Source organism: Wolffia australiana, chromosome 6 (assembly GCF_029677425.1).
Source record: "Wolffia australiana isolate 7733 chromosome 6, ASM2967742v1".
Taxonomy (NCBI): domain Eukaryota; kingdom Viridiplantae; phylum Streptophyta; class Magnoliopsida; order Alismatales; family Araceae; genus Wolffia; species Wolffia australiana.
In genome coordinates this window covers 13,334,173-13,346,606 of record NC_135840.1, presented here as the reverse complement: position 1 = coordinate 13,346,606, position 12,434 = coordinate 13,334,173, and the positions used below count along the sequence as shown (strand labels likewise).

Sequence of the window (12,434 nt, the reverse complement as noted above, 5' to 3'; positions counted from 1 at the left end):
TATTTCGAAGATTTGGAGATAAAAGGTTCCATACAGAAAGACAAGAAAATAAAGTTATAGGTTTCTAGCGGACACGCCGGTTTAGCTTATGTATAGATTCTTGAATTCCAAATTGCTTAGCAGCTGATAGAAAACTGAACTTTGTAAACCTTTGGTAAGTATGTCTGCCACCATCATTTCTTTGAGTGCCCCCTTGCACGCGTTATCTGGGCCACCCGAGCGCCACCATCAGTAAATGTGACATCTGAGGTGTCTTTTTGAGAGTCTATGAGGAATGGTTCTAGGAGGGAGGAGAAGTGAGGAGCTTTGGCAGTGCTATGGGCAATAAGGCTCCATTGAAACAAGGTGGTGTTCCAGGGGAGGAAGGCTTCTATGGATGGACTTTCCCATGAAGTCAGGGACCTCATGGCGACTTGGTTTTCCCCAGTTATATACAGAGAGGTGATGGGTTGACCTTGTACTGGTAGGTTTCTTGGGATTTACATGTATAAGCTTGGTGATTGCCACCTTGTCAGGTGAGCGGCTCTTGAATTGATCTTTCAAAAACAAGTATGCCTGCAAGTTGACCTTAGGATTTCACCAACTTCATCTTACTTATCATATGATCAATCTCCGCAGGCTTAACCCTGTCATATGCACATGATCAATGCACCGCGTCAATTGCCAGCCTATTGTCGCAATATTTAATGGTGGGTTTCTGATACATTCTTTTCTAAACACTATGGATTGTGGGATCAACAAAGTTTTTCATGTAACTTGGAGATAAATCGGTAACAAGCAGGTCTACCTGACAGTAATATTGGAGAAAATCATTTCTTTGAATCGATCCATATCAACTTGAACTTCAGACACTTGAAGGGATAATTCTGAACTGAGCACTAGATCAGCAAACAACACTCCTGCAGGTCAGTGGTTATTTTACCCAGTTTGATTTTTTTACACATGGAGGAATCTAACGACAAAGGGAAATAAGTCCTCCAATGTCAGTCACATACCGCATAAATTCTCTCAAATATCCCACTGGAACTCCAGGCGATCAACATTAAATTTGAAGACTCACCGGCGACTTCCTCTAGACAGAATAATGAACCCAGTAGAAGGTATGCAGGCGTACCAGTCAACCAAAGAGTACCTCCGGAGGCAAGTCCGAGTTCAGAAAAGGAAGTCTTCCATATTTTAGTGCCAATTCTCAAAGCTGATTGAATTGTATAGAGAGGATTTTTAAGGTACACCGACTCCCAGACTCTGAAAAGCTTCATTTTTTACACTGAGTACCTGACTCTTCATTTGGAGGGTCCCATTCAGGGTTGGTTCATCTACACCAACGAGAAATTTGGGTTCAATCATTGGTTAGTCTTCAGACAACACTTTGAGCGCAGATATTAACTATCATCCAAGTCATTATGAGAGTGACTTTTGAATCTCCTTCAAACTGGTTCTGTCTTGGATCATAGATCAGAGTTCGAAGACCTAGATGCATTCCTATCTCATTTACCCACTTATGTGCATGGGATTGCTTATGTCAAGGGATTAGGTCCGAACATCCAATCCGAATTGAACAAATATTAGACCGTATGGAATTCAAGAAATCATGACTTGTTCTATAGAGGCGGAGAGTAACCTCTAGGTTTTGAGACCCGCAGGAAGGTTTGTAACCACTCCTAATAACTCCCAGAACTATATTCAAAGGTCAACTCCTCTAAATATGCAGGGTGGACGACTAAGTACTGCAGATTCAAGTGCCCAACGGAGAGTGCGAACTGACATGGAGGACCAAACATCTCGTCCTGGGAATGTAGCGCAGTCCATCCTCTGTAAAAATTCTTCTGGAGATAAATGTGTCAGCTTTTTCTCATGCAATTAGATGATTTCTCCCCTTGTGACGGAGCATTCATGGCATTAGATACTGCTCCTAAATTGCCACTGTTTTGATCGCATGACTCGGGTCTCATTTATCAGCAGAAGGTCAAGATATTAGTCTGTGGAGGGATGACAAACAACTTTATTTGCCAGAAAGTTGTCCTGGTAATTGGAATCCCTATTCGTTCCTTACCCTGCCTTAATATTAAGTTGGGTGATGGCTCTTCAAGCAAACAATGGGAATTTTTTAATTGTTCCCTTACCTTACCAGGTTTTCATTGGAGCATAATCTACATCCATTTACACTTGGCAATGTGGATGTTATCCTCGGTGATCCGTGGCTGAGGACACTGGGATGGTTTTGATAGGATCCTAGGGGGTAAACAAGTTATGTTAGCCCACAGGGGCACTACAGCCAAGAACAAGAGGAAGAAAGGAATGTTCTTGTCTCCCCTCTCCACGTCTAAGTCTGGTCTCCCTCTCTCCCTCAACGATCCCCTGCTCTCGTGATCGTGTCTACCTCACCGCGTCTTCAGGCGGCTGGTCCTTGGCCCTACCCCCTATGGTCGGCCTCCTCTCCAATCCTTCCCGTTTCACCTCTCAACCCTTGGAATTTCTACCTGGCCTCGCCCTCTACCCTCCCTCAAATACGAGCCTAGATCAAGGTTCAAATCAAGTTTCACTACAATTACCGCCTGATGTTGAAGATATTGCGGCAAGATCAAATTATCACTACACAGGCTGATCTGGAATCAAACAGAGCACATTATTCCTCATTTGAGAATGAACAAGCCCATCACAACTTTGTCAACTCCATTGAGAAGACAGAATGGATTACCAAGCCGGATTTGAAGACTGTAGTGCAGGTACATTCTCTTACGCTGGATTCTTGTACCTTCTTAGGTCCATGATGGGCATTTTAATCCATTTTGATTGTACCTGTTTTCCTTCTGGTTTGTTGCCCTCCCATTAGGATGCCAAAAAGTTACAATGTGGTTTTTTTATTCCACTATGATATTCCAGCTTGATGGTTGTGGGCCTCCATTCTTAGGGCTGCGACCAGGTTTCCAATCCCAGTTGCCGCAGCCCTGTTTTATGAAAAGAAACATTTTTTTCTATTCAAAAAAAAAAAACTATGATATTCCAGCCCATTATAAACTCTTCTGGCGACCTCCACTCTTCTGTAGCCCTTCCCCGTGTGATATAAACACTGCTCTTCCTCTCGTGCCAGCATCAAGGCCAGCAGTTACTTCTCTATCTATCTCTTTCAGAATAAGAATGTCTGTGACCTATCACTTTTCTACTTGAAGTGGACATGTTGCATTCATGTAATTGACACAGATCTTATTCTTCATCAGTGATTGCTAAATTAAATGAAACAGCTCAAATTAAACAATGCATGAGAAGCCACGTAGGAGTTATTCATGAAGGGGAGTTCAAGGGGTTGTTGTATCTTTCATTCTCTGCAATTGAGCAACGCCCTTCATTGGAGAATGTTATCTCTTCTAGGCTATGCTGCATGAAATGTATTCCCTTTGTTAATCAATTCTTGCATGGATATTTGAGTTGATCTATTTCCGTTAATGAATGAATGTTATTCTTGAATGAGGTTCCCAACATTTTACACGTGTTTGAATTTAGTTTGTAATAAGAAGACGCCATTTTTGTAAAAATTGTGTTCCTGAAAGTCTTTATTTTGATATCTCTGTAGACACCCGTGGCACTCCTGATATCTCAGTTTCCAAAGCAAGAAGATGATAGTCCAGTACTCCTACAATTCTCTGAAGTGCTCAATTTTTTTCATGAATTTGGTCATGTGGTAAGCTATATTTTTCTTCAATCAGAAGGCGGTACTACCCTTTTAGAGATAGATCTTGACTCATTTTTTCGGTGACGATCCATGAAGAATTAAAATACGAGAAGTCAATACATTTTCATAAACTGTTTCATTCAATGATTTTATTGTGCAATCTAGTTGGTGTGGAAAGAATTCATTTGTAGGACATCTTTCCAAAATGGCAGTGTTTATCCATTTCTAATATTCTGACAGCGGCAGTTTCAAAAATGTTTGTGATATATCATTGCTGTTGCTCTTTGAATAAAGAAGATTCCTCTTAACATGATAGAATGCCAATTTTTATGCCATGAAGATTCCTATTTCGCTAGCTCTGCCTATCTCTGTCGGTCTTTGATATGGGTCTACCACGATCGTATCGGAGAACTTAAGGTCTCCGGTCAACGTAAGGTGGGATGGTCAACCAAATAAGAGCCTATAAAGAAAAGGTAGGAGGAAGAGAAGAGGCATAGAGTTTTCTTGAAGATAGTTGCCACAGCAACTGGCTGGATGGGAGAGTCCCGATCCTGACGGGTTACCAATCGGGTAACCTTAATTTGAGCTTCGTTTCTATCTTCGTGTTTCTTCCCCTTCCGTTCCCGCTGCTATACTCATTCAACTCTATTGTGCAGTGGATTTGGTATTCTTGGAAGCGCTGTTTGTTCACATGACAGCTATGCATTGCTATTTATTCTATCACAAACTGAGGAGGCATAACAGTTTTCCTATTTACTGAGGGCCGTTTGAGCCTGCTGGCTTTATATTGCCATTATTGAACTAGGGGTAGACACATCTGCATTGGTTCCAATTAGCTCAAACATTTGTTAGGCATTATATTAATTTGGATGATTTTGAATTTTTTTTCGCTCAATGAAATTAATAAAAATGTTTTCCTTCTCTTGGGTTATATTTTTTGTCGAAGTAAGTTTATTTTTGATGCCATGGTATTGTTTCTGCTGATAGCTCCAACATATTTGCAATCGAGCTACATTTTCTCGTTTCTCTGGCCTGCGAATGGAAGTGGATTTTCTTGAGATTCCAAGTCAGATGCTAGAAAAGTGGTAAATATAATTTTACATTGTTTTGCAAAAGTCATCTTTTCTCGTCAGACTGATAAACAAAAGAACTGTTGGCATAGGTGTTATGAATCCATTTGTATGAAACAAATCTCTGGGTATGATCAGGTTAGTGATTCATGTCATGTATTTGGATATTGTTATATTTCAGTATAATATTCCTTGATAAAATATTTTTGATCTTTTGTCTGAATCATGTAATCTGTGACTGTGCTTTGATGGATTTCGAAGAGATGTATGGCATGTTTTGAATGAAAACTCTTTTTTATACTTCCATTACATGTGATTTACTATTAGGTTTGTCTGACTCGAGTTGTAATGAGAACTCTGATGTATTCAACGTGGTATGTAAGCAACCGAGATGCTTAGCTTGGATGTAGGTGGGGATTCATCCCACTGAAGATATAAAGGAGTAAGGACATGCCGTGCGAGTAAAAATGTTGTGATATCCTTCTGTACACGGTGAGGAAATTGATAGGATTCCCTGTGTACACGTTGGGGGCATTCTCGCGATTTTGCTATTAAGGGCATCCGGCCTCATTTCCCTCTATGCTTCCATTAAATAGCACAGCCCTCCTTCTGGGAGGGCGTTCTGGAAGTTGGTTCTTAAGTGCTCGTTTTTTTTCCCTTCCCTCCCGTCTTTTCTTATATCCACGCTCCGCCTCCATCCATGATCCCGTCCTCGTGACCATCTCTGCATTGCCTCGTCTTCAGGCGGCTTGTCCTCGGCCGATCCCTACCCTCCTCTGTTCGGCCTCCTCTCTGATCCTTCCCGTTTCACCTCTCTACCCGGGAAATTCTACCTCTCCTTGTCCTTCCGATACATGCCTAGATGTGAATAAACCTCTGATATGAGCTTAGATGTGAGGATTTCTAATCAAAATCCAAGTTCTGAAAAATAGAGATAAAGAACAACCATGAAAGAAGAGTACGGGAAAATCAATCAGAGATCTCTAGTAGATTTCTCCCCTTCTAGACAGCAGGCTCGATCCTGCAAACCAGCCTCCAGGTTGCACCCTACAACCACTTCTTGGTAAAAAGTCTGAATACCCTGCTTCTTCCAGATGTGTTTATTTATAGCTTTCTCACACCTGGAGTGCCTTTTATTGATTGGCCTTCCTTTTTGTTTTTTGAATAAGTCTCTGAGAAAAATTATTGTGTATCAACTTCCACTTCCCCTTATATTACTGTCTTGTTGCTCCATCAATATAGACTGAATTAGAGAATAATTGTTTGGTATCTCTAATCTTTGCTTGGAATAGAGAACTTTTGATGTAGAGTATAATGCAGAGACTTCGGGGAGTTGGCAATAATGGATTGCCTGATCTCCTATAACTTCTTGTCCTCTGGGATTGTTTTTTAACTTGGATTTATCCAGCTAATTAGTTATAGCCATACTTCTCTCTGATGATTTGGAACGGCTGGGTGATGGTAAAAACCACTAGGTGTGGAACTTTGTATTAATCAGAATGGTGGACACATTCTATCACTTATAAATACAGCTTTCAAGGATTTTTTTGGATCTGCCCATCAATGTCTACATGGATAATATTGTATTGTACACTGCCTACAAAGAACGTTCGGGTCCAACAGTTTGACTGATCATCAAATTTTATTTCACTACAGAATAATTCAGGTCGGCATCACCCTTGTCCATTTTATTTGGCATGCTCTTGATAGCGTCCTCATCAAGATCCATCTGAGAGGACATAAAAATGAACCTGCCAACCTTTGACCAGCATGGTTTTCGATTTTTAGTTTCTGGATGACTTGAAACATGAGTAACAGTAAAAATATAAACTAGTGAAGCGTTGCAAAAACTAAAGAAAACCCTAAACTCTGCACACGTACATGAGAACTTTAGTTGCATGCTCCTGTGGCATGATTAAGTAGCATATATCCTTTTAATCACTATTGATGGTTATGTTTGTCTCTCTCATTTTGCAGGATACTGTAAAGCCAAGTAAGGAAGAATGGTGTTGTAGCTTAAGAAGGAGAAGGGATTTATTTTTGGGTCTCAAAGTAAAGGAAGAAGTTCTTTTCTGTAAGTTTTCTCAAACTTAATTATGTTTCTCTGATTAGTAGACAGTAAGAGAGTTGTACTTGGGATTTGACAAGTCTTTAGTTGATAGCAAAAAATGCATTCTACTGGATATTGCGGAGCTACGCTCCCTGTAGTCTTGATGTAGTTTAAAAGCCCATTTCATGAGGCCTATGAGTAGGTGGTAGCCCAAGGTGGATATTCTTCTAGAAGCTGCCAAGATATGCAAATAAATGCCTAGAGATCCACAAAATCCTGTGACAAAATTTTCCTCTGCTAGAATCCTCTGACATATCTTTTTTTGCTAGAATCTATAGAATGTGTTACACCATTTTAGAGGTGTAGATATTCTGTTTTATCTTGTCATAATCTCTTAGTTTACACGATATCTTGAAATAGATTTTACAAGCCCCACAATTTGGGAAACATCTTTGTTGACGCCTGTCAGACTTTGATCTTCTGTTTTTTTTGGTAAGCGCTATTTTTCCCAATGTTTTTGGTTGGCCATTCAAGGGTACTGTCTTATGGACGACCTTGAACCATTAGTGGGCTAAATAAGGCCTCATGTTAACCTTGAACCATTAGACCAAGGCTTGTAGAATCAAGTCGTTTCTGCCTACCAGTTAGAAGGGATATGCAGTTCTGAGAACTGCAAACTAGGTCATTAAAGAACCTGTTTGCAAATGCAACAAGACGAACAACTTTTGAAAACTGTAAATGGCTGTGTGGATCTATCTTTCTTATACAAAAGAATTTTATCATCTACAAAGTAGACTAGACCAGAATGAAGATTAAGCTTACAATATTTCGAGAAGCAAGAGGGGGTTGAAGTGGGATTTTAAGAAAAACTTTATGTTCAGTCTTTTCTTACCTTCTCTTGGTGTCGGAGCCTAATGAGCAGATGATGTGCACCAGAAGGCGTACCTCTTTCAGTAAATGACATTTCCTGATAAAGTGGAATAAACCCAGCATGAATTGTTAGATCAAATTCATTTACTTCATGACCTAGTGGATTGTTTCCTGTCGATTATACTGAATCATTGGAGCAAAAGGCGAGAAGAACATAGTATAGAAGAGAAGGGAAGAGGAAACAATTAGAGAAAAGAAGCACAAACTTTCATTAACATAATAGGTTATTTATACAAGCCGTCTATAACGGCTAGTTTGACTAGCCATTAGAATTCCGATTTAATTAAATCGGTTGATGGACCGATAAGTATTGGCCCATTATTCTAATTATATAATTTTTATACTTAGCTTATACATTCAACACTTCCAACTGGAAAGCCGTCAAGTGCCAAGAACTCTTATTCTCCAATTACAGTGGTGAAGTGTTACCGTTATAAAATAACGATGAAGGGCTGGGATAGTAAACTGAAGAACTGGAAGAAATATACGTCTTGTTGATGGATATAAACTTCATTATTTAAACTTCTAATTTTGATGATATTGGTACTTTAAATGTTATCCAAGCCCCAATTTGGTCATTCTAATAAGGACCTTATTGTTAATAGCTAAGGAGAACGCCAGGGGCACCCACACGTGCCAGCTAGGGCAACGTGTTTGATTGCATAGGTCATTTAGGATTGTAGTGTGATTTCTGGGGCATTCAAGAAGCCTGTTTCTAAAAGTTGAATTGGATAGTTGTGAAAACAGCTCTTATTTCAAAGGGGGTATGTAACATGCATCTTCTATTGAGTTGTCCTTCTGATCCATCTCTATCTCCATTTTTCATCCTCTTTTACATTTGTCACCAAGATATTTGTTCGATCTCTTCACCCAAGAAGCTACCCAATCCTGAAAATGCTTTGGATAATCCAAAGGTTAGATTACAATGGTTTTGTGATAATGTCCCTTTACATAGATATATGTTGTCCCTAAAGATAGCGGGCAAGATGATATTAGATGGGCCAATAGACAGTGTTTTCAATGTATATTTATTTTATCTTTGTATTCCTTTCTGGGATAGACATAAAAAGATTTATATCAAGTTTACATTAGCAGTCTCTGGCCAATAACAGAGCATTATATTCTGGTGGACATTATCTCTAACTGTTGAAACATGGGATTTCAATGAAAGTTGTTTTAGTTTAACAAACTTGCGGATGACAGGCATCGTTGATCAGATCATCCATTCAAGTGAAGAGATTGACATAGAAAAACTATTGAAACATCTTCATCCCAAGGTTAAATACACAGTTTTATACTTTCAATGGACTTCTATTATGTTTTTATTTTGATTTATTGTGTATCCTGTTAAATATTTAGGTCTTATTGGGGATCCCTTTGCTGGAGGGAACTAACCCTGCCGCTTGCTTTCCTCGCTTTGCCATTGGATATGAAGCCACATGTTATAGTCATCTCTGGAGTGAGGTGAACTAATACTCTTTTTGGCAAAATGACGCGTGCTTTTGTGTAGTGCTTGATTTTGTACGGTTTTCGTCTGATTTTTTATTTAGGTGGTAGCAGCAGATATATATGCGTCCAAGTTCCAAGAAGATATTATGAACCAACGAGCTGGCCTCCAATTCAGGAATAAGGTATTGTTTGGCAGTTGGTCATGACAGCTGATTTCGAGAGTCCATATTATGGCAATTAGGACTCTCAGATGGGACGGAACATATAATTTGTGCCAACCTTCCGACGTAGTTCGGGTTAGATGATGCTGATGATATCAAGATTCGTCTTCTCAGATAATGTTATTTTTAAATATAATTTAAATAATTCATAAATTGTAGATTAGTACTTCTAAAACTAATATCCTACTTGTGGACCCCAAAGTATTCATCAGTTCCAATACCGCGAATCCTATTCAAAATGTCATTGATTGGCCTTAACATCTTTAACTTTTATTTCTTTCTGTATCTTTATCTTTCTGTGTCTGCTCTTTGGATCAAATTTTTTCTATGGTCTCTGCTGTTTGGCTTCGGTAAAAGTTGGCATTTCATTTTAAGTCATTTTGGACTTAGCATCATGAAAAATATGGGTTCTAAAAATGTGGGTCTCTGCTGTTTGGCTTCGGTAAAAGTTGGCATTTTTCTATGGTCTCTTAGTTCGTTTTTCTTCTACAAGTTTGTTTATTTTTTGAAGACTTCCTTTCCTTGAACTATATTATGTTTGGTGTAGTGTCCCTGGACGGATGACCTAATGTATTCATGATTAACTACACTATGCTCTTTTCTTTTGGTTTACATTCAATTTTTACGTAATAATACATTTAATTTACGTTCAATTTTTTCTGTATGGCACCTCTCTATGGAAACATTGCATCACATACCATCATGAGGCAGGGACAAACGATGCTTCTTTTAATGGAACCAATAACTCATCATGTGCCATATGTCACAGCTCCTTTTTTGTTTATATTTTTTGATTTTTTTCCCCAGGTGCTTTCTCCAGGAGGTTCTAGAGATCCAATGCTTATCATTCAGGAATATCTCGGGCGCGAGCCGTCAATCCAGGCGTTCATCATGAGTAAAACCATGAGCAGCCCATGGCAATGAATGAAAAATAATAAATTACTGTAAATGTGTCAAATTTTCTTTTATTTTGTGATCTTGATTATCAACGTAAGGTGATCTTTGGAATTTTTCGAGGATATGATTTCTAATATTTACAATGAAATGCAGCGAGATATTTACCTCATCATATTTAATCTGGTTCTTGTCTAGTCTCTTCCTGGCTCTAGTCGCTCTTCCCAGCCGAGGTGGCTACACTATATACCCATGATAAAAATGTTGATGTCTTTGCTTCCCATTGGCCTTGCCACCTAAGTATTCTTAAGGTTTCTTTTGTTGACAAAATGAATGGACCCAGACCCACAGGCCATTGCAATGAATACATCAAAATTGTAGTGATTTTCTTTCATAAACTTGTATTTGCTGCGGACTGGAGTGTCCAGGGGGGGAGCATGTGAAGTATGTCATTCCTATTGGAAAGAAAGATACCGTTATCGCTCCTGGGTTTCTCGAGTCGTTTTCGTCTCTTAGAAGTCCTAGGCTTATCTGCTTAGATTTCTTCGTTTAATCTTTTGGTTTGTGTTTAATGGGCCAACCCTCTTTCCCCCCTATATAAGGGAAGAGAGTTGCCCTAAGAACATTCAGACGCTGATATTTTTGAAGAAAGTTTGAACTTGTTATTTTCCAAGGCTGTTTCTCCCCGTTGAATTAGGGTTGCGAACTGAAGAAGAAGGCAGCAGACGATCCAGGAGCAGGAGGAGACCAGAAGGGGGAAACCCGCCGACCTGGTCGAGGGAACTGCTGCCATCGAGCCCTGTCTGCCCGCGTACGCCGCGCATCCCGCGCGCACGCGGGCTCCGCGAACGCGTGCCCGCGCAGTTGCGCGTCTGCCCGCGCCGCAGCGCGCCATCTCGCGGCTGCAGGCCGTCGTTCCCCCCCAGGAGCGGTTGTACGCTCCTCAAACCACCGTACGTTGCTCCCGCGTGGCTGCCGACCTGCTGTGAACCTCTCCCGACGTGCAGTTGCACCGGCTCCTTCCCTCGCAGTGCCGGCGTGAAGGTCATCGTGACTTGTTTCCTGTGCAAGCTCGCTCCTATTGCACCGCCGCTCCAAGAAGCTCCGACTGCGTCCAGACTGCACCAGGAGGCTGACCATCCCCTCACCCTGCGGACGAACTGCGAACGTGGACTCGGGCTGCTTGCGCCCAAGACGCCAGCCACGCCCGCTCTCCTCGCGCTCGACGGATTGCCGGGTCTCTTCCTGCCGTGCAATTGCCCTGCGGGGAAGGCGTTCGATGCCGCCGGCGACCAGTGCCTTTTCCCCTAGTCACGACGCCCGTGAGGTCTCTCGGCCCCTATCGTACCGTTGACTGGCGCCCGAGCGGTCCGGACTGTCAGCCGACGGTTCTTCTCCGCAACGCGGGTAATCATGCCAGGCCGCCCGTCTGCGCCACCGCCCAGAGCGCCGGCAGGCTGCCCTGCGTGCGAGCGCGCACCGTGCGCTCTGCTCGCGTCGCCATCTCGCCCCGCAACTACCTAGCGACCCGTCAGCCGCGCCCGTCTCCCCACGCTGCGACCCCGGCTGCACCAACCACGCCGCCCACCTCTCGCTCGGCACTGCGCTTCGGTGGACCGGACGAACTGCTCGGAGCGTTTCTAATCGCCTTCCTCGTACGCCATTCTCCCTTCACGTCTCTTATCTCTTGCAGTACTACGTTGTTTGCCTCCACCGCGCTCGGGATAGGAGTAGGTGAGCCGGACAGGCCGAGTGAAAACTCCGACTACTCGAGCGTCTCTCTTGGTTCATTGCGGGTCGGGTTTGCCCGTCACGTGCCAGCACCCTCCGGCGGGGTAAATCCCGTTCGGCGTCGTAGCGGCCTCGTCCCCCCGGACGAGGGTCAGGAGGTCACCTCCCGTCTCCGGGCGACCCCGTCGGTCCCGGTCGTCGGCCACTTTTGCTCGTCGGCAGCTGCAAGTACTACACCCCCCATTCCGGCGCATATCATCGTAGCCGCCTCTGTAGGACCTCCGTGGTCGACGAACTCCGGCTTCGTCACGCACATGCATCTTCGACACCAAGTACGAACCCTCGGTGACGGCGGGACTTCGTCTCGGAATCTTCATATTGTTAGGAAACATGATACTTGGGATCTCGTTTCTCGTGAT

General features: G+C 42.3%; 1 protein-coding gene across 3 annotated transcripts in view; it reads left to right on the top strand.

The window, feature by feature from the left end:
• Positions 1–10,414, top strand: part of LOC144704926 (Zincin-like metalloproteases family protein) — a 41,905-nt gene extending 31,491 nt beyond the window's left edge. For all 3 annotated transcript variants that reach the window (XM_078577515.1, XM_078577513.1, XM_078577514.1), the window contains 8 exons: positions 3,572–3,679; positions 4,658–4,755; positions 4,833–4,878; positions 6,718–6,814; positions 8,924–8,997; positions 9,080–9,184; positions 9,271–9,351; positions 10,198–10,414. In XM_078577515.1, coding sequence (XP_078433641.1) covers positions 3,572–3,679; positions 4,658–4,755; positions 4,833–4,878; positions 6,718–6,814; positions 8,924–8,997; positions 9,080–9,184; positions 9,271–9,351; positions 10,198–10,314 — 726 coding nt within the window. In that variant the 3' untranslated portion in view covers positions 10,315–10,414. The remainder of the gene's footprint in view (positions 1–3,571; positions 3,680–4,657; positions 4,756–4,832; positions 4,879–6,717; positions 6,815–8,923; positions 8,998–9,079; positions 9,185–9,270; positions 9,352–10,197) is intronic.
• The last annotated feature ends 2,020 nt before the right edge of the window (positions 10,415–12,434 follow it).